General features: G+C 42.1%; 1 protein-coding gene across 1 annotated transcript in view; it reads right to left on the minus strand.

Moving 5' to 3' along the window:
* LOC126484743 (lachesin-like) overlaps positions 1-27,883 on the minus strand; it is a 530,047-nt gene that overhangs the window by 19,115 nt on the left and 483,049 nt on the right. Inside the window, exons 5-7 of the mRNA XM_050108338.1 lie at positions 19,971-20,099; positions 15,954-16,073; positions 590-760 (exon numbers count right to left, since the gene is read on the minus strand). Of these exons, the coding sequence (XP_049964295.1) occupies positions 590-760; positions 15,954-16,073; positions 19,971-20,099 (420 nt within the window). The remainder of the gene's footprint in view (positions 1-589; positions 761-15,953; positions 16,074-19,970; positions 20,100-27,883) is intronic.

The raw sequence follows: 27,883 nt of genomic DNA on the forward strand, positions 1-27,883 counted from the left end.
TAAAAACGTTAAAAGGAAATTTATCGAGGCTGTGGAGTCCGTCCACAAAAAAATTTATGAAATAAAATATTTACTTTAAAACTAGAGACGCAAGAACATAATTTCTGCCCTTCCAACAAAGCTCTCTGCACCGAGCGAGGTGGCGCAGTGGTTAGCACACTGGACTCGCATTCGGGAGGACGACGGTTCAATCCCGTCTCCAGCCATCCCGATTTAGGTTTTCCGTGATTTCCCTAAATCGCTTCAGGCAAATGCCGGGATGGTTCCTTTGAAAGGGCACGGCCGATTTCCTTCCCAATCCTTCCCTAACCCGAGCATGAGCTCCGTCTCTAATGACCTCGTTGTCGACGGGACGTTAAACTCTAACCACCACCACCACCAAAGCTCTCTGCATCCATCCTCACGCGAAACCCAGAATCGGGACACTAACTTCGTTTGAACCGCTATACTACAGTACTTGTGTTAACTCGCATCGTTGTACTGCTTGCTCAGGTATTAATCAGTGTATATCTACCTACAGACTGCATAAATAAATAGTGCGGAGCGCAGCCTCGAGTGTACTGAACACAGCCGTATGCCGGACACTCACCGTAGAGACGTATGCTGGACTCCACCTCCCCCAGCGAGTTCTTGGCGACGCAGCGGTAGGAGCCCAGGTCCTTCTCCTGGAAGTTGCGCACCACCAGCACCATCCTGGTCTCGAACATGGACTTGCTCACCGTCTTCACCTCGTACTTCTCGCTGGAGATCAGCATCTCTCCTGTGAGGACACACACTTCTGAATCACTCCGAAAAACACACGTTTCATTGTTTATTCATTTATAGTTTTATTTAGCCTGACCAGAATAGGAATTTCCGGTCTTCATCCCACAGGGTACCAGGAAATACACGTTTCAAAAACGATTACTAAACATTGTTTATCAAGTTTCTCAATTTCCCAACGTACTTGTGGCTCAGTTAATTTTAAGTGGAAGAACCGTATGAAGAGCCCACAGAAAAAATGGAGAAAGTTACATTTGTACATTTTTCAAGAGAGGAAATATAAACATTCAATAATACAAAGAAATACTTAAAAGACTCTAATCGAGTGCAATCGATGTAATTGTGATGCCAAATTTAATGGCTGTAAAGTAAGCATATTAGAAAAAATAATAGCTGAGAATATATGACAAAAAGACAAAACTTGGAAATAAAGTACATCTTCATGACGGAAAGAACGTGGCAAAACCAATAAATTCTGGTAAGCTTTCTTTTCGTCTTTGTGTTTTTTATCTGACATATGGCTAGGGTAGGTTTTGTTGATAGTCCGTGCATATTTCTTCAGTTTCGCCTATCTTCATTTCCTCTCTTTTCGCTTTCTTGAATAAAATGTAACATTTCTGAACTTGTGAACCTGGTCTTCCTTACCAAATGCTTTAATTTCATTTGTAATTTCTAACTTATCTTTTTCAGATATATTTTGGTAAAGCTTTTCATTCAAACTTTTTAAATCTGCCTGAGCAGATATCACAATGCGGGTGCCCAAGTGATAAGTTAAAATTCCTGTTAAAGATTATCCGGTATGGTTCAAATGGTTTTAAGCACTATGGGACTTAACATCTGAGGACATCAGTCCCCTAGACTTAGAACTATTTAAACGTAACTAACCTAAGGACATCACACACATCCATGCCCGAGGCAGGACTCGAACCTACGACCGTAGCAGCAGCGCGGTTCCGGACTGAAGCGCCTAGAACCACTCGGTCACAGCAGCCGGCTTTTCCGGTATGTGTCATATACAACAGGACGTTGACGGTATTTTTCTTTATAAAAATTATGCCATTTCTTTATTGATAGTTCTTCTGGAAGGATAATAGCGTCTGTCTTTCCTTTGCATAGTGGCTATTTCTTCTCTTAAATGGATCTATGTGGTTTATAACGGCTGCCTCCTTTTATTTGGATAGTTTCAAAACATGGGTAGCATGCATGTCTCTCTTGTCTTCGTGATGTTCCTCTATCCTTCATACTCGTTTGTACTGCATGCATTCTGTGCATTGTTATTCCATGCAAAGCAATGAACATCTTTCGGCAAACAGGAATTTCACTCACTGTAACATTTTGTTTGATTTTGACAATGTATCGGAAAGAGCAATCTCTGACATTAGCATCACCATGCTTACGCCTTCTTTGACCAGTTAATGTCACTGAAATTAAGCTGATTAAATGACTGATTATTCCAGGAGCTGTTCTCACCCGTGTGGTTTCATTTGTTTGAAACATTCAGACAGTGAGCATTTACAGTCACTGCCTAACTCATGAGGCATTGACCTAAGGTCCCTACAAACATTTCTCTTTCTGCCATTAAGTTTACTCTATTTCTAACAGATTGGTTAACAGATGGCGTCTCACCTTCATTTGGTGACGAACCACACAAGTTAAAGACTCTAACAGGATCACACTACTGTCACATTTCAAATTGAGCACTGTTGTAATGTAAAATGTAGAAGCAAACCTTGGATTTACTGCATTCCGCCGGTGAGAAGATTGGCTTAGAACGGTCTTTCCGCTACCACTAAAAGTAAAACCCTTTGTATCCTGGTGAAAGCCATTTTAACTGTCTTATGGTATCGGCGAGTACCGTCAAAATCTCCCATAAACTCATTTCCTTATTAAATAAACACCCCACTTTTTCCCTGGTGTCTTCATATTGGAGACCCGCTACAACACATAGTTTCAGCTACTTTTGCCACAGAAATAGTTGTCAACTTTGGCTGTATTGCAGTTATTAAGTTAACGTATTTTGCATACTTTCATTCACTGATGTCACACAGGATAATATTTCAGGGAAACTACACATTTTTGCAAAAAGTATTCGCTGCACTAACATGTAGAACGAGCAGGCATCTCTTTAAGCAGCGGAAGATATTAGTCGAAGTCTGTCAGTTCATTTTTTTCACTTAAATAATTATCATCAACATTCAATTTGAGTTTGAGGGTAACAGAAATATTCACAAGTACAACTCTAGAAGGAAAATCATCTGCATTACAATTTAATTAATCCAACTTTGGAGAAGAGAGGGATAACATATGTAGCTGCAAAACTCTATGTCGAACTAAAACGTTTGATAGACAGCAGGAGTATTTCAAATGTACAGGTTAAAAGTCATTCTTCTTAAGCACTCCTTCTACACCGTGAAGAAATTTCTGAACAGAAATAATCTATCGATTATTCGAAAAAGAAAACACTAAATTGCTAACATGAAGCTATACAATTATTTTGCTGGCGTTGAAAGATGTACGTTTGTTTGAGTACATCCTTCGTCAGAGTATATTCTAATAAGTAGATACGGTATTTTACCATTTTTACATGTAGTCTGCATCAAATTGTACTCGGATGAGGGTCTACAGGAAATTTTTGGGTTATGTGTTTTATTGTATCCTATCGTTCCCTTTTTGATCAGCAACTTCTGTTTCATGAACACTCCCTGTCTTGAATGAAATCCATTCTGTTAGTTTCGTTGTGAGCTAATGCGAATTTTGTGCTATCTCCGAGCTTAGAAACGAAGGGCTGAACCTTTGGTACGGACAGGATAATAGCAGGGGGGGGGGGGGGGGGCGAAGGATAGAAGAGCAAGGAGAGAAATTTTGTCAAAAGACCCCAACTGACTCGGCGATGTTGACGTGGAGCGCGTAGGTGGGAAGATCTTTCCCCTCGAATTCTTGGGCGACTGCTGCCAGTGGTTGCTGGAAGTTCCTGGTAGAAGCTTCGACATTTTGATAGAAAATCTGTCGGTTAAAACGGGTAAACATGGGATCCGTAGGACGTGTTTCTGACGCGAGCCTATTGGACGTTGTGTTGCTCCCAGAAGCTAGGTCTGGGGTTGGCCGGAATGTGCGCCGAAAGGTGAGTCCTCTCAGGGATGTTGAGGAGTGAATAGTGGTCAGTTGAAGACGGGACGAGCTGCAGTCTAGAAGCGTTGTAGATGCTGTTGGCCGGTGGGGACACGCTGAGCAGCTGCACCGCGAGGCAACGACGGTTAGAGGCAATGCAAATGCTTGCTGGCGTGCTGTTAGGTTACGGACACAGCTTGTTAGTTGTCATAACTCTGTGTACCGCACTTTTTCCGAATATCTGAAATCCTTGCCACATGTGTCGTAAGCTAAATTCTTTACACCGCCCTGTTTTTGGTTCACCCAGTGTGTTCGTTATCTTGCTTTAGTAATGGGAACGAACGTCAACATCTCCTCTTGTCCCCTACAAATCGGTTAGCCAATCTGTAATGAATAATAGAAACTTCCTTTCTAGTTCTCTTCCCTCAACAATTTTTTCTCTGCTGTAGCACGTTGGATCAAGCACAAGCTTATGAAATTCTCTCCATTATTCCGGTAGAGGCACCTCCTTCTCCCTATGTTGATCACTTTGTCTGCCAAGTTTTTGTCAAGTCTTCATTTAGCAAGAGGCAGCAGAATTTAAGAACATTGTTTGATACATAGTTCAAATTTCCTTCATGTACAAGTAACTGTAGATAAATTCAATGGTTTGAATAGAGTCTTTTATTTCAAGCATGCCACGTCTTTTATACATGCATTAGGTAATAGATTAAGAAATATATGAGGTACAGCTAAACATTTTATTTGTCTCCATAAGGCTATGCTGTGCTACTTGTGTCCGTTCCGTTAGGTCAAAAAAAATGTTTTACGTGTTTTCAGGGCAAAAAATTCAACCAACTTTAACTAACCAGACTTTGACCATTGCACTTAAGGCGTAGGACACCGCCATCGTTGGTTGTATTAAAAGGATAATAGGAATTAGTGGTGAAGCGTATTAATGCACACATTTTTCCTGTTTTCAACCAAAAGTACGTATTAAGATCACTAGTTTATCATCAGATCACTTCATACTACCAAACATAAAATCAAAGCCGGTACCATATACTGTCTATGAAATGTGTGTTCAACTTGCATGTTTATTCAGTTGCCTCGTTGCAGATCTACGTGACCTCTAATCTGATGAATATTAATGTATAACCGCAACCGTGGTCAGGAACTGTAAACTTCAAACCTTACCTACGTTCCAATTACACATAGGAAGTTTGATGCCGTCCTTGTTTCCCAACTGCTCGCTGTGAGGTATCTTGTTTTTAACAATAGAGTCGTATCTGCCAGGAGAGCACAATCAACCACACAGCCTCGCCCCGAACCAACCTCAACCAACTTTCCGTTCCACATTTGACACACTAAACGTTAAAAGCAAGACGAACTGCGTAGCTATAGCGCACCTTTGAAAAAAGCAAAGAGACCGAATTATGGAACCTCACTGGACTAAAAAAGGAAATGCAGCCCGATTTAGCAGATTCTAAGTACTGACCGAAAAAGTGGATCTCTGAATTTTGGAAAAACATCACTTCTCCTGTCATATACTACATTTCCTAATCTTATTATTGTGCTGAACATACTATCCCGTCTTTTGCAGAAGCAAAGCAAGACACATACAAACGGACACTGATCTTTAGATAGTAAGTTGCTAAGATTAACAATAAAAATGGAGTGCATAGCAGTCCTTTTCAGGCTTGACGTGAATTCCTCGCTCCTTGTTGAAATTACGTTAAAGCAGAATCCGACTCGCAGCAGCAATCGAAAGGATTAGTACGCTATGAATCCAATGAATAAATTACATTAAATTAAGTTTTAATAGGATTTATAATCTATTTCACCAAGTATGTAATACCCTTGTAGCTTATTTATTTAAAATTCAAATAAGTGCCTCGGCGAGTCGCACAAGGAGCCGGACCGCGTATAATGAAGGCGCCCCCATCTTTGATGTTTCGTTAATTGGAAAACAAGAGACTTTTGAGGGAGGCGCGGCGGCCGCTCCCCATCGAAAAATGCGTCCCGCAGCGGCAATGGCGCATATAAATACCGCTCCGAGCAACTCCTGTTCACGCTGCAGCAAATTCACTTTCATTCTTGACACCGTTGAAACAGACTGAGTCGATTTTACTGCGCTAGCTGTGTGTGTGTGTGTGTGTGTGTGTGTGTGTGTGTGTGTGTGTCTGTGTGTGTGTGGTACACTGTAAACCTACTTATGAGACATTTTCTCTCTTATTATTATTAGTTTTATATTCAATTATGATACTAGACTGCAATTCTAGTGGTGTAAATTTTAGTAAAGGATAAAAGATTATTCTTTTAATTACAACTTTGAAGGTTATTTGATTAATTACCTTAATTCTTTAGTGTAGTGAAATTAAGGTTGATGTTGAACTTAATTCTGTTGCTGAAACTATCACTCTGGTGTGTGTGTGTGTGTGTGTGTTTATTTGTGTGTGCGTGTTGTAAGGGATCCGTGATCCCACGAACATAGATATTAGTATCCGCCACCCAGGTCGATAGCAGACAGGAGTCGATTGTCGTGCGCTGCAGGAGGCAGTATGACTAGTGTCGAGTGAGAAGTAGTACCGGAGAGACGGGCAAGAATGGTGGTCGAGTGAATAGTAAACGGTAAATTCACCGGAGTATGACAGATGAGCGCGTCGCCCTAATCGTCGTGGGGTTGACCCTCATCGATATCGATTCGCGACTGATATGAAACCACCAGTGACAAGTGCCGAATTACGTGTTTCGCGTCAACCGCGTCGGCCAGCAACAACAATGGATTGCAGTGAGGATTGTTGTGAATATTAACCATCATCATTTTGTGTGACCAAGTACTTAAAATCATCAACCAATAATAGATATAACCGTAATTTGACGTGTAAGGCGAAGGTAACAACTGCCTCAGAATTTATGTGTTAGAAGAAAATACATATCGGTTTGTACGTCACAACGTTCATGGTCTTTTATGATAGACAAACTTTCAATCATTAACTATTCCGTCTCAGAACAGCCGCACTCGGTTGAAATACCCTCGAAACCATATCAGAAAAACCGATAGCCTTCATCCATTAAGCACACAGTCATATAATCATAATATTTAACTGTTTAGCTGCTTCGGTAAACCACACAAAACCTAATAAAAGACCAAAACGGGGGTGTTTCAGTGTGTATAAGAAAGAGTGAGGTATAGAGAGAAAGAAATTGTCAGTGCGCATACAACAGCATGGGTTACCTAATACTACTATTTCAAAACTCCGCGCATAAAAACCGGATTCTTCCGAAGCTCATGCCTCAGCTTCTGTTGGTGAATACAAAAGTAGCGCCAAGTGTTTTGGATAGAGTTTAGGCTAGGGACCATTTGTATAACAAACACGAGGATGGTCTTAGTGCCTCTGTCATACTGTACAGTGTCTAAGTATAAATTTACATACTTCTCCCTCGTTAGGCAAATGGAGCAAATTGGTTGCTTCATTTTGCATTTGGCGTGGTCTACAGTGGCCCTTAAAGAGCTTATGAAGGCGCCACTACCTCATAGATGGTCCCTTAGAAAATCAAAAAGGAAGAAATACCTTTTTTTCGTACCAGTGACAGTGAGAACTAGGGGAGACTGCAGGAGAGAGCAGGACGGAACGAAGGAAACTGTAGCTGTGAGACAGAGGTAGTGACAGTTGGAGAGCCACAAAGAGATAATGGTGAGCGAGTTACAGTTAGTGGAGCTCACGGGGGTGAGAGGTGAGCTTAATGTTAAAATGAGCACGAATATGGGAAAATATTTAGGAAAATTTTTAAAGGTGCTGAGGAAGATAGAATGAGGCACTTGGTACCTCACTAGTCTTTTAAACAGGAGCATATTCAACTTCTTTGTAGTCCGATAGGGGAATTTTTCTGTTTTTTATCTTGATGCAGTTATCATGTTAGACCATTTTTATTTTATCTTACGTAGACATTATGGCTATTGGTGGGGTGGTGACTGATTTACAATTAAGAGATATAAAATAAATAACATGAAGCTTCAGCCGGAAATGTGGCACGATGTAACCTCACCCAGTAAAATATCAGTGAATTTTTTAAAAGAGAGCACAGGTCTTCTTGGAGTGCTGTATAGCTCCTCAACTAGCACCAGAATATCTCGTGACTCATCCACAGCAAACGTAAGTCTTGGTGGCAAAGAGGTGCGTATGTGCCGGTTGGTTATATGGAACGGGAGAAGAAAGTTGGATGTCCCTGGAGATGTGACGGAATGACAGAAAGAAGCTATCATATTGTGTTTCACGTGCCAGTGTTCCCAGCGTGAGTGAGGTTACGCAATTTTTTGTGTATCGATGACGACTGTCTAGCCTGTAATGGTACACCACACGCTGGCGTGTAACACAGAGGAGGTTCAAATTGGTTCAAATGGCACTGAGCACTATGGGACTTAACTTCTAAGGTCATCAGTCCTCTAGGACCTAGAACTACTTAAACCTAACTAACATAAGAACATCACACACATCCATGCCCGAGGCAGGATTCGAACCTGTGACCGTAACGGTCGCGCTGTACCAGACTGTAGGGCCTAGAACCGCTCGGCCACCCCGGCCGGCCACAGAGCAGGAACAGCGCTCATAAAGGAATGCTGACTGATAGTAACTGGAGACGAGAGTCAAGTCTTATCAACGAAAATCGTTTTCAACCACGACTGGAGCTTTTTTTTCCTTTTCTTTTTTTTTTTTTTTTTTTTTTGAAAATTGTAGAACGAGAAGAGCTGTTGCTTTCAATCGATTCAGATGCAACTCAGTCCGTTTCATAGCGAGCGTTATGAAGAAGACGGCATGAAATCAACGTTTGGAGGCGGATATCTCGCAGTAGTCTGTGGCTCGCAGCGGCACTGAATGCTGCACGTCTTTTAGGGACCAATCAACACAGAAAATGCACAACAGCTCACTGTAAGCTTATGGCATGATCCAACGAGCTTCGATTTGGCTTCTTTCCCAATCATGCCAGGTGCCGAGTGCGCCAAAAGGCCCGTGATGCGTTTAAGTCTCAGTATTTGGAGGGTGTAGGCTAGGCCAGAGGGGTTTTTCTGATGTTTTTGCCGTGGATTTCGTAGCTCTACCTCGACTCACTCACGCAGGACAACGTGAAAATGAGCAAGAATTAAAATTTCAACGTTCTTTGTGACCACTTATTGTTCTCACCCCTGCATCTTCAGGTTGAATCTGATACATGCGTTCCTTGTGCATAGCGCACGTATAGTAGGCCAGAGGGTTTAACGTAGGGGTACTGTTGTTGAGTGATCTCTTGGGTCTCGCTGGTTCTTAAAACGGAGTCGGGAAAGGGAGCTCTTGGACAGCCGGTGTTCACGAGCGACACGGACAGTCCTACGCGAGGTGCCAGCAGAACGGCAGCGTGTGTAAAGGAGCAGGGGGCCTTGGTGGGGAGTCGCGGGCAAGGGGTGCGAACGAGCGGTACCAGTGACTTGGAGCTGGTAGCTGTTGTCGGAACGCCTCGCAGGAGATGTGTGTCGTATGGCGGAACTGGTTGTCGTCTTGGCAGTGTGCACTGTCTCAACGGTATTGTTTGCAGTACAGAGCCGGTGTGGGGTGCTCTGCCGACTACTACCCTTATTTGGTTGGAAAATTGTTCCTGGGTTCTGCCATTCAGCAGTTGCTATTAAAGCTTCCATGTCCACAGTGCACTGTGTTTTCCTACACAACGTCGGTGTAGATGTTATTTGATTTGGCTCGGATGCGCTGGCGTTTTTAGTGCCGTCCAGCATGTCACGTTCTACGAAACTTTCGGCTTGTTAAATAATTGTTCGTAAGTGTAATTCCGGGACTTGTGCCTTTGAATTGAGGGGGATTTGGAAGTTAAAGTGTTCGCCCTTCGAGAGTGTCTTAGTGCAAACTTAGTAATGAGAATTTATTTAAGGTCTGAAAGGTTTTTACTAGTCGTTAAAGAAGGCCCAAGTGTAACCATTCTATTGTTGAAATAGTGGACATCTATTTAAAGGTTTAGTTCAGTCTTGATAATTGTCTTAAGCTTTGGAAAAGGTTTATTCATTCTTAAAAGGCACCTCACGGTGAAACTTACTATTTTTGTTGACCCAGTTATTATAGTTTAGAGTAACTGAAATTAGCCTGCCCGGTTGGCCGTGCGGTCTAACGCACGGTTGTCCGGGCGGGAAGGAGCGCCTGGTCCCCGGCACGAATCCGGCGTGCGGATTTGTGTCGAGGTCCGGTGAACCGGTCAGTCTGTGGATGGTTTTCAGGCGGTTTTCCATCTGGCTCGGCGAATGCGGCCTGGTTCCCCTTATTCCGACTCAGTTACACTATGTCGGCGATTGCTGCGCAAACAAGTTCTCCGCGTACGCGCACACCACCATTACTCTACCACGCAAACATAGGGGTTACACTCGTCTGGTGTGAGACGTTCCCTCGAGGGTCCACCGGGGGCCGAACCGCACAATAACCCTGGGTTCGGAGTGGGGTAGCGGAGGAGTGAAGTGGACTGCGGTAGTCGTCGTGGGGTTGTGGACCACTGCGGCTGCGGCAGGGACGGAACCTCTCCGTCGTTTCTAGGTCTCCGGTTAACATACAATACAATACAACTGAAATTAAAATTTGGAAAAGCATTTTATCCACCCTTTAAAGGAGACTCACTAAGAATTGTGGTCCACTTTTTTAAGCACTGGTTTAAACTAAAGTTTGACGTTATCGTTATGCTCTCTTAGAGGTAGTGTCAAGGATAAGTATAGGTCTTAATCACGTGTTAACTCGCAGAGTACCATGTACCAAAAATATTTTGATTTTTTTAGATCTCCTCAAACTATTTGTGTAATGTTGCTGAATTCGTTCCGCGTATAGCCCGAGGTCAAGGCAACTAGGGGAAGAATGTTATTAAAATCGAAAGAAAAACTATGAAATTTGTTTTCACGTTTATTTTCAGTTATCGAGAAGTTCTCAGTTTTCTTGCACTGGCGAACTTTCAGTATTTTTAAACTTATAGTCAAGTTTCTCCAAACGTTTGTTTTGAGTCTGTTTTACTAATCAAATTGCTGAGCTTCTTAAAATCGTGTATTGCTAAACGCTTTCAAGTTAAATTTTGCTTTAAGCAAACTCTCTGTGATCGTTTGTTCTTATTCTCTGCTTTACTATTTACACTGGTGAGCCTGCCTGAATAGTTATATTTTGATTATTTGTTTCAAATTAAATCGTTGCCTTAGTTAAAGTCTATCTGAAGTCTTGTTCTGAATCTCGGTTGTACTACTCGCATTGGTGAGCTTCCCTATAAACTATAAGTTGCCTAATTGTTCTATGCATGCTACCAGAGTATTGTCTATCGACAAATAAAAGAAAAAAAAAACATATTTTTGCTGTATCCTCGACTCGGGTTTGGTCTTTCGCCTTCAGCAGCCGTGTCCTGGCGTCTAATCATATCAGAGTTACTACTACTACTACTATAGAGTATGTTCTGGCACCTTATCGTATCAGAGCTTCTACTACTGCTAGTACAGAGTATGCTGTGTACACTCGTGTCTTCCAGGAGGATGACAGCCGTGTTCGTAGGACGGCACGTATAAGTTCCTGGTATGATGAACACGCACGCACAATAAAGCACCTCAGCGGGTCCAGTATATCATCTGAGCTTTTCTGTTCTCTAAGGCAGGTCATTGACAGCGTATAGTGCAATGACTCCCAGTCTTTCTGAGACTATCACCCATAAGTGCAATCAAATATTGGCACTACCCCTCCCCCCCCCCTTTCACCCGCCATCAACAACTTTAGCGCCTAACTGAACTTTAAAATGAAAAAGAATTTTCTTTGAACGCTTTTATTTTTTAAATGATGGAAGAAAAATGATGTTTAGTTTTCGTAGGTGTCTTAAAACTCGAAATACTGAGTCAATGAGACAACTGGTGTCGCTTAATTCTAACACCATTTCATTTACATTTGTAGAAAGATGAAGTAATTCTCGGTGCATTGCGAGTGTTACCTACAACTCCTCCTCAGAAAAGAAAACTAATTATCTACATTGATGGTAGATACTTATTACAAAACGTGCTTCCTCTGCACCACTCCTCTCCCTAGTGACACTTGCTTCCGTCATATCCTGCAACCCCACAGTAAAATCAACAAAGGGTGTACACAATACTTTTGCTTCTGTACCACTAGATTCCTGGACGCCTTACCCCTGAAATTGTAGGTACTGGAAGACTTAAGGCTGCCAATGCTTTGCTCTGAACATTGCCGCACAGCAGCCTAGTAGCCATTACGTAATTACTGCTTTGTTGTTATCACAATTATATAGCTTCTTGTAGCAATACGAAGACTGAAGCAGTTTCTGATCCATTGTGGGAAAATGCAGTTTACTGAGATATTTAAGCACACACGTATAAACTCTACTTTCACAGAGGTATGATACAAAGTATATGTTCTGTAGGTGGACTATGTGAGAAACAAGGAAGATGTCGTCCATACATACGTTTCCCAAGCTTTGACCTCCTGCACATGGTCTCACGCGTAAATGCTGGTATTTGAAATAAGAAAATGTAATTGTTGGCAACTGATGTGATCAGGATCACAGTTTTACGAAATAGTGATAATACTAACGCAGATTTTTTGAAAATAGTTGAGTTTTGAGAACCAAAAACTACTGAATCCTTTTTTTACCCAATAAAAAATTTCATTTTACTGGTATAGTATGCTCCATGCGTCGCAGTTCCGCTTCTTGCAAGGTATAGAGTGCATCTACAGCCGAATGAGGTGTTTAACTTGCAGTATGCAGACACAAGTCTCCCCGAATCTCATATGCCGTTTGCTAACGCGCGCATCTATCCGGGGAGAGAGGTGAAGGGAGGGGATAGTGACCGGGAGATTTTATAAATGCTATGAAGTGGTTCCGGATAGACAACACTGCACGATAAACTTAATCAGGACTTACAGTTCCACATGTCTGTTTTAGGCAACATTTCATGTTTCCTGGGAGTTGGTGTTTCCTTGTATGACCATTTCTTTTAATTTACTCTCACACAAAGTTCAGATATGTTATCGTGCATTGAATGTAGCCATGATGACCAATGTCATTACGTCGTAATACTTTTTAGAAAAGGTCTGAAATCACCTGTCTGAATAGCGGGGGACACCCGTCATGTTGATACCATACGCACTGATTTTCGTCCAGTGGGATATCGTCCACTAAGTGCAGTGGCACATCTGTTGGTAACAGTAGGTACTTGCGGCTATTCATTGTCCCATCGAACAACACGGCTAAAGACCATTGTCTTTGTATATCCACTTCTCTAAGTTAGCGCAGAATTTCATTTGATCACTAAGCATATTTGCAAAGATTTACTGATGGGTTCTACGCGACAATTCATCCAGAAACAAAATCTTGGATAGAGTGGCCCTTTCAGTTAGCAGTTTTCGGGTCGCCAATCGGAGAACTGTAATCGGTTTTGAACGTCATGTAGCTATCGATGGAACGCATTGAGTAAAGAACTGATTGCATTGGAATGTGGCATTAGCAGTACACCACTCTGTCTGTGCCAACTCGCAAATTGAAGCTGCCTTGTGATGACTTGGGGACAGTGGGTTACCGCTGCTAAAAACGTTACTTGTTTTTGTCTCATCAGCTACTGGTTGTTTTCGATGGCGTATTTTAATCATCGGGCTTACGGATTCATGACTCTGTCCTTTTTTGTGCAATATGTTATGTTATGTTATGTCATGTTATGTTAACCGGAGACATAGAAACGGCGGAGAGGCTCCGTCCCCGCCGCAGCCGCATTGGTCCACAACCCCACGACGACTACCGCAGTCCACTTCACCCCTCTGCCGCCCCACGCCGAACCCAGGGTTATTGTGCGGTTCGGCCCCCGGTGGCCCCCCCAGGGAACGTCTCACCCCAGACGAGTGTAACCCCTATGTTTGCGTGGTAGAGTAATTGTGGTGTATGCGTACATGGAGAATTTGTTTCCGCAGCAATCGCCGACATAGTGTAGCTGAGGCGGAATAAGGGAAACCAGCCCGCATTTGCCGAGGCAGATGGAAAACCGCCTAAAAAGCATCCACAGGCTGGCTGGCTCACCGGACCTCGACACAAATACGCCGGGCGGATTCGTGCCGGGGACCGGCGCTCCTTTCCGCCCGGAAAGCCGTGCGTTAGACCGCGCGGCCAATCGGGCGGGCCTGTGTGTAATGGTTGCTAAGACATCGTGAGGAATTCGCGGATAACAGCGCTACTACTATTAAATATTACGCTAGGTTCATCAATTCTTCTGGTCAACTAACATTTTTATAATTTCAAGACTAAATCCGAAAGTGTAGGAAGGCACATCAATAGGTCAGCTGAACCTAATTACTCAACATCGTATCGTTTGCTTATAACTTCGTTGCTGACACATGTACGGGACATCACGGAGGCATACTTACAGATGCAAGGACGGCTGGTGACACATTCAGAGTTCTAGGCGCGCAGTCTGGAACCGTGCGACTGTTACTGATAACCACAGCAGTTGAGTCCCATAGTGCTCAGAGCCATTTGAACCATTTGAACACATTCAGAGGCTATGCTGTAGAGGCTCGATGACCCGCTTGCATAGCGTAAAGACGTATGAATTATCACACGTAACTTTCTAGCCTCGGTGCTAGCGATGAACTGATTGGTTTCAGACAGTATATCAAGTATTCCATGAAGTTTCGGAATTGCAGACGGAAAACGTCGACTTCTTGGCACGATACTTCGGCTGACAACCATTCCGCCATTTTCAGGTGAGTGTTTTGCTTTGGGGATTGCTAGTTCGCATTTCTTAAAAGAATAAAAGTAAAAAAATGGCGCGAAGACACATACGCGAACATTACCGCTAGATTAGCGGCCCCTATCAAGTTACGCGCCCAGTTCGAATATTGCTCCACCTACGCTGCGCAGGGTCATGTGTGCTCTTTGTCACAATGCGCACTCGCGGAATTAAGCTTCAAATATGAAAATGGATAAAATTAAATGTCACTAGACGTGTCACTGGTCATAAAATATTTTCATCCTGAAGACATTAAAAAATCACAGATTCCCAAGACACATTCAGTTGAAAGCCTCCACCACGATAAATAAGGTACACCGCTAAACGTATTTCCATCGACTTCTTAATAACTGCATTCCAGTAGGATCTCGTCGAGGCCAAGATTTCATAGCAACAGTAATCCATGGAATGTTCTGTGGAGATAAAATACTAGGCTATGGCTGACTTACTGGGCTGCGAAAGGCGTGTGTGGCGACCATGTTCAACGCGTCCTTCACGTACTGTGTGCGTTGTCTGACCAGTGTAGGCTTTGCCGCACTCGCAAGTGTTCTGTAGATTCCAGCCTGCCGCAGTCTGAGATGGTCCTGTGCCGAACCGAGAGGGACCCACGTCTTTGTATGTGGGCGGAAGATTGTTTTGACTCGAAGTTTTCTTAAGTTAATCTCCCGACCACCTACAAAGACATAGGTTTAACCTCGAAGATGCTCGCACAATGAAATATTTCCATAAATAGTTTCATTCCCCCGTTTCAATCCGATAGTGGTTAAATTTCCAGAAACAGTGAAACATGACTTTTCTTATTTCCAACTGAGAAGTCAATTTTAAATTTTCATAGGTTTAACTTCAAAAACGGTTTCACAATAAAACTTTTTCATAAAAAACCTCATTCACCTCTTAGAGTCGGAATTTCCCTTCTTAAACGACGCCTGCAGTGCAAGATCTACACCTTCTCCAAATTTCAAGTTTCTATCCTCAGCTATATGGGCTGCGCGACGATGACTTAGTCAATCAGTACATTACCTTTTATATGCAGAGAAGATGAATATTGCTTCTCGATTTGACCAATACTATCATCTGCAGGAATATGAGACACATTTTTTGAAATATCCTGTTTATGTGAAGCACAAACCTGATGAAAATTGCCTGCAATTGTGGCCTGAAACATCGGTGGCTTTGCCACATAGCGTGCGGAAAAATGTGCAGAAAAAATAGTCTGAAATGGAGGCATACCGCTGAATCGTACGTTTTGATCCCAACTAACAAATGTAATTTCACATGATAACAGGCAACAGTGACAGATGGTGACAGCTGCAGCACTTACCAGTGTCCCTCACCCAGTAGTTGATGGACGTTGGAGAGGCTTCCACGTTGCACTCCAGAGTGACGTCAGTGCCCAGCGGCGCACCAACCAGCTGGTTCGGCACCTGAATCACTGGGTGGACTGAAACACAGGTCAACAGCGTTTCAGGCATTCACTACTAGCGTGTTGGCAACAAGAAATTCAACCATTATTTTATGTTTCAGTATCTACAGACGAAACGGTCCTGAATAGACGTCTCTACTCATTCAACTTGCTCCTGTTGTTCGACATCTAAATAAACGGGTCGTTAAGTAATTTGGGCGAACGAAGGTATTAACTGTACATCTTCATCAACATATCTGCAAACATTGCATGTCGAATTCGAGAATTGCGACACGTTTCGTGGTGGTGTCTTCGTGGGCTATAAAAAGTGCAGGACCATATCCGTGTGTAACACAGTAAGGGAAAGCGAAACAATACTTTTTTGCAGTGTATTTACCGAACTGCCAATAAGAAATTGTAATGTCTTTGCGTATGCGTTATCAGAAGTACGGACATGGAGTGCCGTATAACGAAATTGCAACCGAGTATTTTTAACGTCGAAGCTGACTTAAAAAGAAACCGAAAGCACTCAATCAAGAAAATATAGTGCAAGTGACAATCTGTTTAACAGTGCGGAAACACGAAACGCATTTTTCAAATTATTCCGTATTGCATCTACAAACAATCCATTTTCAGATCCATTCTGTTCACGAGAATACTAATCAAATTCTATGGTGCGTCCATACATATCAAAGCTTTCTTTACATGTAGAGGCTAGTTAGCTATGAACCGACGAGTTCTCACTGCTCAACTCAACTACTCTGTTAAGATAGTTTAAATGTGTGCCAAATCGTCCTAGTCTTCTCTGTAGTACACGCAGTCTCTGAACCAACGGTTGGGAAATTTATCAAAGCAACTGAGGCACACTTAACAGAAACTGATGTTCATAATTCCCTTTAATTAGTCATGTTCGCAATATACTGAAACGAATTATTTACACAAGAACGATGAAACCAGTAGAAGACGACCTCGTGGGAAATCAGCATAGATTACGGAGGAATGTAGGAACACGTGAGACAAAATTGACCCAACAACTTATCGTAGAATGCAGATGTAAGAAAAGCAAACCTAGATTTATAATTTTTATAGATTCAGAGAAAGCTTCTTGCAGTATTTCACTGGAACTGACTCAACGATATTCTACAGGTAACAGGGACAAAACACAGAGAACGGAAGGGCATTTACAACGCGTACATACACAAGTCACACAAGTCGAAAGATATGAAAGGGGAAGCAGTGGTTAAGACGAGTGTGGGGATGTCATTCAACATGAAAGGGTGAAAGCAGTAAAATAATCTTAGGACAGATTTGGAGAATGAATAAAAGTTCAGGGACAAAAAATAAAACTTTGAGATTTATCACTGACAATGTAATCCTGTCACAGATGGCGAAGGACTCTGCTGAACAGACGAACATAAACAGAAGTGAAACAAGAGTAAAGGAATGTAGTTGAGTAATTCAGACGTCGCTGAAGAAAGTAGACTGGGAAATTACACACCAAAAGTGGCACATGAGTTTTGCTATCTGGGCACAAGAATAATCGGCGATGGCCGATGTAGGGATGATGTAAACTGGGGACTGCCTTTAGCATGAAAAGTGTTTTGTCAAAAATGAATTTTTTAATATTTAACATCATTTTAAGTGTTACGGAATCGTTTCTCATGGCTATTTCTTGGGGAGGGCGAGGGTAGCTTTGTACTGAAGTGAAAAATGGACGATAAGCAGTTCAGATAAGAAGAGGTAAGAGGCTCTGGAAAAGATTTGCTGCAGAATGATACTGAAGATTGCAGAGGTAGATAGAGTAACTAATGAGATGGAATTGGGTCGAATTATGAAGAAGAAATTTATGACACAAGTTGACTAAAAGAAGGATCGGTTGGTACGTTATATTCCGAGGTACGAAAGACTCACCAGTTTGGGGAAAGATGTGGGGGATAAAAGTCGTAGAATGAGATCAAGGCATGAATATAATAATCATATTCCAATGAATATGGTTTGCAGTAGTAACTTGGAAGTAAAAGTGCAATAAACAGTCTTCGGTCTGGTGACCGCTACAACAAATCACATTAAAGTATTATGCTGAAACACATTCACTACTTTTTCAATAATGACTTAAGTGATGTACAAACTGGAAACTTAATCATATCAAAGGAAACGGTCCACCTACATTTTTGTATGAAGTGGATCAAGAGAAGGATAAAGCAGACAAATCGAATATATAATTGGTGTGCAGCAGTTTTGGCGTGTCGTCAAAACCTTTTGTGAAAGTTGAGATTATATGATGAGTTTTACAGATGACAAAATATTTTTTTTAATTTCATATGTGGCAAACTAGCATTTGCAGTTGTGCTTATGTGATATATAGTAAATTATTCATCCCACACTGACGATCACTTACTGTACTCTTTTAATTGTCAAATGGCAAGCAGTTATCTCGTCTAAATTTTCTTCACGTGCGTTAAAAAGTATCTGGAACGTTCTGGACTGTAGAGGAGATTATCTGAGACCAGCTGCTAGGTACAAGTAATATATTTGAAGTAGCAGAAAAAAAGTATGTCTAATCAAACAATAGTATACTTGATGTGAATCTTCAGGTTTTGGCGGCGCAAAGACTGTTCCATTAAGTTTGGGGTGTGCAGCCGAAACTTAATGGAATAGTATTAATGGAATAGTATACTTGTAACAATCAGTTCCTGAAGCAACATATTAAGGCACTGTTTTTAAATCCCGAGCATCCTGTCTGAGGTAAACTATATATATATATATATATATAAACACGTCTACCAAAATTGGTAGACGTGTTTCTACATCTGAATAATGATGTATATTCAAATTTCGCACCAGCCGCATAAGAGTGGCGCTAGTAGCGCCAGTATGAGGATGCAAACGTCGTTAGCTTCAAATACACGCTGCAACAGTCATTAGCGTTAGTTATCATCAGGACTGGACGGGGTAAGTTGATGTTAGTCGACAATGTCTTTAAGAAGACAAAGACGCTGTTATCAACACCTCAGTGACTTCGAACGACGTCGTATGACAATGCTACGGGCAGCTGGATGTTTCTTCTGCAGTACTGCAGAAAGACTTGGCAGGAATGTAGCCACTGTGCATGAATGCTGGTAGAGGTGGTCACGAGAATGTACGGTAGCAAGGAGATCGGGCAATGAACGGCCACGTGGCACTACCGAGTGGGAAGACCATCCTGTTCGTCGTATGTCTCTGCCGCATCCTGCTGCATCTGGAGAAGCAATTTGAGCAGCAGCTGGCGCCACAGTGACACAACGAACTGTTACAAATCGGTGACTTCAAGGGCAGCCAGACTGTCTGTATCCCCAACCGCTACCGTTTGCGACTTCAGTCGTAGCAAGCGGAAGCTCGTTGGTGGGCAGGAGAGAGGATTGTTGTGTTGATTGATAAGAGCTCGTTCGGCCTCGGTGCCAGTAATGGTCGTATGTTGGTTAAAAGGAGGTAAGTTGTGGCCCTGCACACAACAAGTCTGCGTTATAGACCCACTGAACCTAAAGATACCAGGAACACTGTCTTGGTTCTCCCACGCATCCTGACTGCTAAAGAGTACATCAGTCTGGTGATTCCACCTATCGTGCTGCCATTCATGAACATATTTCCGAAGGGTGTTTTGCCACAGGCACCTACAAAACTATTACCTATACAACACAGTGCATGCCGTTTGCATGCTTGCATTCGACATCAAGGCGTTTACACCGTTTATTACTGTACCTGCATTTCACATTGCAGTGGCTTATCTCACTCTTCCATTAACCTGTGATCTTGCAATGTTAATCACTAAAATACCTAGACAAAAGTATTCCCGAAATTTCATTACTGTACATTAATTATTTTTTGGTGTTGCGAAACCGTTGGTGTATATATGCTACGGATGGTAGGGTGGTACAAGTGATAGACACACATACTCACAGTGCACATTGACCATGACTCGCTTGCTGACAGACGGGGGTACGCCGTTGGACGCGATGCACAGGTACGCCCCCATCTCTGAGCGGGACACCTTGGTCAACTTCAGCACCTCTCCCTGGTATATGGGCACTGCAACAGGTGGAATTGTCAATAGCAGCGGGAAGCGACCACACCGTAAGAGATTCGCACTGGAAAATAATCACTCAAGCATCGTTCATATTACACACAGTGCAGCCGAAATACACCGACAAAATCTCGGAAGCTGTTCAAGGACATTTTCTAAGGATATTGGTGTAAGCGACCTATGGCCTAAAGTAACTTGTTACAGGGTAACGGTGTAATTATAATTTATTCGGTTTGTTACTATATTAAATTTTGTACTCGTCTGGACCCACAGCGTCATATAAGGACATTATGTTTTCAATTACAATAGGCCTACTTCGCCCGTGATTGCCATCTTCAGGTTATCTGTGGAAAGTACTTAGTTTGGTATAACATTTCAGATTTTTAAATAGCTGATTTAACGTATTATAGAATTATGCTTTGCTACGTACATCAGGTGGTCTTTATATTCATATGACGTCAATGTCTCAGTTGCTATCACTACTGTATACATTTGTTCCTTTGATGTTGGTGGAGCTACAGCAGGTGTTAAACTTAGCTGGAGGAGTTATTTCTGTAATCATCGAATTACGAAAGTTTATTTCATGAAAACGTTACTTGACAACTGTATTGTTGTATGGTTACAGGCTGTTTGGGTCTATGGTATTCTGTAGGTCATATCCTTTTTTTTTTACCAGAAATGTTATATTGCTTATATGATTCGGGTTTACGTCGTTCTACGCTGATACGCGGTTGAATCTACTGTTTTTTTTTTAATTGGTTATTCCAGATAGTGTTATAGTGCACGAGGTTTACAACATTTTCCACGTGTTTTTTATTCTTACATGTCTGCTATGTAAGTGTGTATCAAAAGTGGTGGAAGAAAGTTGATGGGTTATTGTCGCTCTCTCTAATATGTTCTCCGTGTCGAATATCGAAATTCCGTCCACTTTGCCATATATAGAATTTGTCACATATTTAACACTGAATTTTATACATGCCTGTATTTCAATACATGATAGGTTTTGTTCATCTGGAGTGTATTAGTGTTCGAAGATTGTGTTGCGTCTGGAATGAAAATTTTAATATAGTGTGTTCTAGCAATGAGCAAAATTGTATGCCTCTTACATTTTGTTTTAATAATCTAGAATTTTTTTGTTGTATATTGTTTATTACAAGTGTGTAGTTTTCTTAGGACGTTATATAGTTCTTTGCTAAGCACCTATGCGAAACTATCTATTTTTTCATTGACTGTACGGACAGGAACTGATATTTCATGAATTTTCGGGTGTTCAAATAATTTAGGTGTTCTAGGATTGATTAACAAACATATTCCATTCGAACTGTTTCTATAACAGTAATATTGGTATCTGTGAACATTTCGGCCTTTGAATTTTGACAGTGACTACTAACAAAATGTGCTTCATGTCACATTTGAAAGCCCACTGCGTTAGTTACTACATAACCGTCGGAAACTTATAGCGTAGTAACAAAGTAATATTTAAAACACTGTACTCCGTATCAGTTGCTTTCAGTTCAATTTCAGGAAATAATCGTCCTTTTTTTCTGTTGCCGTTCTTAATTTACATCTTTCTCACTGCGGTTCCCGGAGAGCCAAAACATCGGAATAATATAGTGAATTTCATCTTGCGTTCTCTAATAACAGATCAACACATTCAGAAAATTATTCACTGTACTGTATAGATATAAATTAACAGTACATATAAGAAACTATCATGGTAGTAGACTTTAATATGAGCAAAGTATTCCACATTCAATGCTGAAATATATTCTCATAACCAGAAAATATGTGGTAGGAAGTGAGAAGATGAAATGTAGTTTCTGACCACTACTATCGTAAAACTTTCTGCACTTTCTTATGGTGTTATAGAATGTGATATCATTGTTACATTTTTCGTATGGGGTCTATCTTCCCGGAGACATTCCTGGTGCTGTTAGCAATGTGTGGACTATGTGATGATACCTGTTATCATTCGATGCCTCCCTCGCATCCCCGCACTCTTATGCGTAAGATCATCCCACAAACACCAATGCTACCGAATGCTTGTACTTGCATATAAAGCTGAGTTATTTTCAGTGTGATATTCATCTAGTTAATGGATTGTGATTTTGTTTGCGCTAGTTGAACTGGCCAGAAAAGAAGCAGCTGTTGTACTTACGACCAGAAATTTTTCAAAATACAGGAATATGACATTATGTTCCCACCAAAGCACATCATCACCGGCCGGCCGGAAACCTAGGGTAGCTCATACTGGTCAGTTTAAGACGTAGGTAGTGTCCTGAAGATGCACATTTTAGTGTGTTATTCTTCAACTTCTCCCAGCATAGCTCATGACGAATTAATTCACAGATGAACGAGGGCTGTCATTGTCCAACGATCAACATTTTTCGTTAGGTGATCACGTTACTATCAGGAGGTGAGCTAATGTACTGAACGCTTCATGATGGCAATGTGGTCGCTTGCCGAAATATTGTCCACTTTGTGCAGTGACACCCGGCCGTTCACTCCTGAACTATTTTGCTACGAAAATTTTAGTACGGTATTATCCAAAGTTTTCAGTGTTTCTTATATTACATTTAAACAAAGAATATGTAAAGTCAACAGTGATCCACTTTCAAAGTTTAGCGGTTGTTACCTGACTGGCCCTCGGGTTCAGTTACCGACTTTGTCAACTAGTTTACTGAGTTGAGAGGACTTGAACACGAAGCAGTGAATCTAATTAGAAAAAGAAACGGCTCTGATGTTAGATCCGATTTCGGCAACAGGGAGACTGAAGTACAGTTTTAGACATAAAAACTGGCCGCCGGCTGGCCGCCACAGAGAATAAGGCCGAGTCGGTCACTTAAGGTGGCCAATAAAACCGACCGTCTCTGACAACGCAAAGTCCGGCCATCTGCACAATCTGGTAACGCTGTGAGATACAGAAGTGTCAGGAGGAAGTGCTGTGTACTTACGAGATATAATGGGGTTGTTTTAGCCCTCTGCAATATAAAACTGAGTAAAGGAATCAGCGATCAACTTGAACGGATGTCCTATGACATCTGCCCAGACCAAATGCAACGAACATTACAGAACAAAACAAAACAAAAAATAAAAAAGGGGTAATCGTCTTGCATTCTAAACTTATAGTCGTGTGTTCGCGTCCAACCGTATCTCTCTCTCTCTCTCTCCTCTCTCTCTCTCTCTCTCTTTTGTTTTTTTTTTTTTTTTTTTTTTTTACCACATTTCAGCCCTCGTCTAAAGTTACGAATCTGATGTAACATCGAAGATAATACGTTTGACATACTAACCACTAGTAATAACAAAAACAATTCCGCAGGACAGTTCGTGGCTGCGTCGCCATCAGCCAGACGCCACCCGCCGCCTGAAATCCGGCGCTGCCCAGGTGAACGCGGCGCAAAGCTGTCAGTCTATGTATCAACTGTCATTTTCGAATTTGAAGTTCTAGTTATCATCTTGCAGCCAAGCATGGGATTTTGCTTACTTTAAAATAATGAACTGGGGTTAAGCGTTGTAAAATTTGGTCTCAAGTGGAAAAAGGTGAAACTTGTGCAACACAGTACATACTTTAGGTATAACCGAGGGGTGTGTGCAGAGGAGGCAGCTCGAAAGATTTGAACTGTTTGTGGAGCGTGTGATTTTGGGAAATATACACAACAGACAGATATTCTTGTTTCAACAAAGATATTTCTAGCATGAATGATTTTCCACATTAAGAAAGTTTAGACTGCTGATATAAGTGATGGATTACCGTTTAACCATCATGCGACATTTGCATTCAACAGGCAAGACTCAGAAGTCTGGTGTAGGAGTCCTGCATGTTCTAATTCCAAACAACAAAAACCAACGGAGTGACTGTTCAAAATGGTTCAAATGGCTTTGAGGACTACGGACCTTAACTTCTGAGGTCATCAGTCCCCTAGAATTTAGAACTACTTAAACCTAACTAACCTAAGGACATCACACACATCCATGCCCAAGGCAGGATTCGAACCTGCGACCGTAGCGGTCGTGCGGTTCCAGACCGTAGCGCCTAGAACCGCTCAGCCAACCCTGCCGGCGGAGTGACTATTATTGCAGTTTTGCTTGAACGTCATCAGTTCGCTCATTGAGCAGTACTATTACTAGTGACTAGTTATGATGCCTTTATCGTTAACTTCCAAACAAGAAATGAAAGGTTGAGCCCCCCCAAACGACGTAAACTAGAGAAAACATTGGTGTGAACATAATATTTTCTATCTGATAGCTCCAAAAGTGTGTTTTGCACTACTCATTCTTCCCCAAGTGTGTGTCCATCACTGCTGGAATTTTTTGCCAACAGTTGAGATACCTTTCGGTCGCAGTGTAAGAATATCGACCGACAAAACTACGTCATGTGTGGTAATGCATGATAACGCACTCTGTTGATTTGAGAAACAAAAATATCCAGGAGATTGCCGCACAGGAGATCAGGCTCTTGTACTGATAGGGAAGTCATCTCTCAGTCACTTGTCCCTCTGATCGTATACTCGTAAAATTTTACGCTTCCCGCTGTTGATCGATCAACCGTCAAGGCAATTCATTTCTAGACGATAATGCTCTTTAAAATACACAGGTTTAATAATTTGTTAGAACCAGTGGGTTTCTACTGGCGTAGAATTTGTAAACTACCTTAGCTTTGTCATATTGTTTCAGATATTGTGAAAGGATATACTGTTGCTGATATAACTGCGTTTTCCATTAGTTTATTGAACACAACTGTAATCATCAAAGAGAAATTAAATAGTTACTTTACTAATACAAATTAAATTCAACTTTCTACCGAAACATCACGACGGCCGTCTATTTTAATAAAGTATTAAGTGTCTGTAAGACGACTGTGCCTATTTTAACACAAATTAATGGGACATTACCGACTTTTGACTTCGAAAAGGTCTCTATTTACTCCATGCCCTGTATCATACTCAAGTATTATGGAAATGGGGCGGTTAATAGATAAAATTTTGTATTCACAACAACAAAAAATATGTCGGCTGAAAACAAAACAGGCATTAAGAATTTTGCACGGCCATAAGGTTTTCTCTCTCACATTAAGGGGTACTGAAAGTAGCAAAACGAATTTTCTCGAGCGTTGTCTTACCATTTCCTTATTGAGTTTCTATCTGCCTGCTTGTAGCTCTGCTAAAAAATAATTAAAAATACGGCTTTCAGCGAGTCTCGATAGGCGAACGAAAGCAGCTTGTAACCGGCCGGCCAGCACGTTACCTCGGAGCTAGCGAAAAAGGGTGGCATCTTTGAGTTACTTATCAGCCCAGCAGCCGCTATGACAGATAAATCGCAACATAAAGAGACTATAGTAGTTGTGTTTTCCGTGCGGAACGACGCTCGTGGACTCAAAAGCATTAACTGATATCCTTAAATCACATATCACTCACATTATTCAACTGAAATTACACCATACTATCAAATGAATTTAGCAGGATAGTTCTGTATCATCAAGGAAGTAAGGTGTCGGTCACAGAGAACATATTCTGCGTTGTTGCCAAGTTTCAGTCATATTACCAGGAAGGATATCAGCTGATGTGTTCTGTGAGTAACATCGGAGGTGACTATAGTTGCGCCTCAAAGTCGTGGCTGGCAAGAGCTGGAATGTCTTCATTATATTTCACTGAGAAATTAGCATTTCTGTAACTAGGTTTAGAGAATAGAGCGTAATTACTTGTAATACATCGATTCTCTGAGTGCAAATGAAATATCATAAATTAATAACTGCGACGATTTATTTGTGTTTTACTGTCTTAATCGGACCGAAACCTTGAAATCATATTCACCAGACACTATTCACAATTTTGGAGCCTCTCCAGTGGATGAGTTGGCAATGTATCTTTGCTATACAATATTGTTATTGAGATCACTGTCATTGGCACGCCTGCCACAAGAAAGGTATGACCTGGCTTCTTACTGAAGGATATTCTGCCATTGCTCGAAACGTGAAGATTTAAGGTGAATTCTAATATTCCATATGGCGAAAATCTGATGTTTCTATTCATGTTGCTGTAACATTCATAAAACAGTTGCAATAGGCGGCAGGAAAGCGCCTGTGAACAAATAATAATTCAGTCATAATTAAATACATACACAGACAGCGCCGCTCCTCGTTCACCTGGGTGGCGCCCGATTTCAGGCGGTAGGTGGCGTCTGGCTGGTGGAGGGAAGCTGCTGCATCGAGAGGAAATGCTCGCTCGAGCGTAAACTGCACTGATCGCGACGCAACAACGAGCTGTCCTGAGGGATTGTTTCTGAAAGTTTTTGTTATTACTAGTGGGTAGAATGTGAAGCGAATTATCTTCGATGTTCAATTAAAATCATAACTTAAGTCGAGGGCTGAAATGTGCTAAAAGGAAAGAAGAGTGATACGGTTGGACGCGAACGGGCGACTTTAAGATTAGATTGCACGACGATTACCACTAGACCACGGGCTAACACAACCCCAGAATATCTCGTACACAACACTTTCTCCTGACCTTCCGGATCTTACAGCGTTTCCATATTGTTCGCGTTGTAAGTGGCGGTCGATTTTATTGGCCACCTTAAGTGAACGACTCGGACATAGTCTCTGTAGGGGCCGGCCGATGGTCAGTTTTTATGTCTAACAGTGTACATACATCATGTGATCAAATGTATACGGACACCCCCAAAAACCGAGCGAGGTGGCGCAGTGGTTAGCACACTGGGTTCGCATTCGGGAGGACGACGGTTCAATCCCGCGTCCGGCCATCCTGATTTAGGTTTTCCATCGTTTCCCTAAATCGCTCCAGGCAAATGCCAGGGTGATTCCTTTGAAAGGGCACGGCCGACTTCCTTCCCCGTCCTTCCCTAATCCGATGAGACCGATGACCTCGCTGTTTGGTCTCTTCCCCCAAACAACCCAACCAACACCCCCAAAAACATACGTGTTTCATATTCGGTGGATTGTGCTGCCACCTACGGCCAGGTACTCCATATCAACGACCTCGGGAGTCATTAGCAATCGTGAAAGTGTAGAATGGGGCTTTCCGCGGAACTCACGGACTTCGATCGTGGTCAGGTGATAGGGTGTCGCTTGTGCCATACGTCTATACGCGAGATTTCCATACTCCTAAACATCCATAGGTCCACTGTTTCCGATGTGATAGTGAAGCGGAAACGTGAAGGGACACGTACAGCACAAAAGCGTACAGTCCGACCTCGTCTGTTGACCGACAAAGACCGCCGACAGTTGAAGAGGGTTGTAATGTGTACTGGGCAGACAATCACACAGGAATTCGAAACTGCATCAGGATCCACAAGTGCTACAACAGTTACGCGGAAGATGAGAATACTTGGATTTCATGGTCAAGCGTCTGCTCGTAAGCCACACATCAGGCCAGTAAACACCAAACGACGCCTCACTTGGTCTACGGACCGTAAACATTGGAAGCGTAAATAGTGGAAAAACGTTGTATGGAGTGACGGATCAAGGTACACAATGTGGCGATCCGATGGCAGTCTGTAGGTATGGTGAATGCCCGGTGAACGTCATCTGCCAGCGTGTCTAGTGCCAACAATAAAATTCGGTGGTGTTATGGTTTGGTCGTCTTTTTCATCGAGGGCGCTTGCACTCCTTGCTGTTTTTCGTCGCACTATCACAGCACAGGCCTAAATTGATGTTTTAAGCACCTTCTTGCTTCCCACTGTTGAAGAGCACTTTGGAAAGGGCGATTGCTTCTTTCATCACGATGGAGCACCTGTTCCTAGTGCATGCCCTGTGGTGGAGTGGTTACGACAATAA

Source organism: Schistocerca serialis, chromosome 6 (genome assembly GCF_023864345.2).
Source record: "Schistocerca serialis cubense isolate TAMUIC-IGC-003099 chromosome 6, iqSchSeri2.2, whole genome shotgun sequence".
Lineage (NCBI taxonomy): Eukaryota > Metazoa > Arthropoda > Insecta > Orthoptera > Acrididae > Schistocerca > Schistocerca serialis.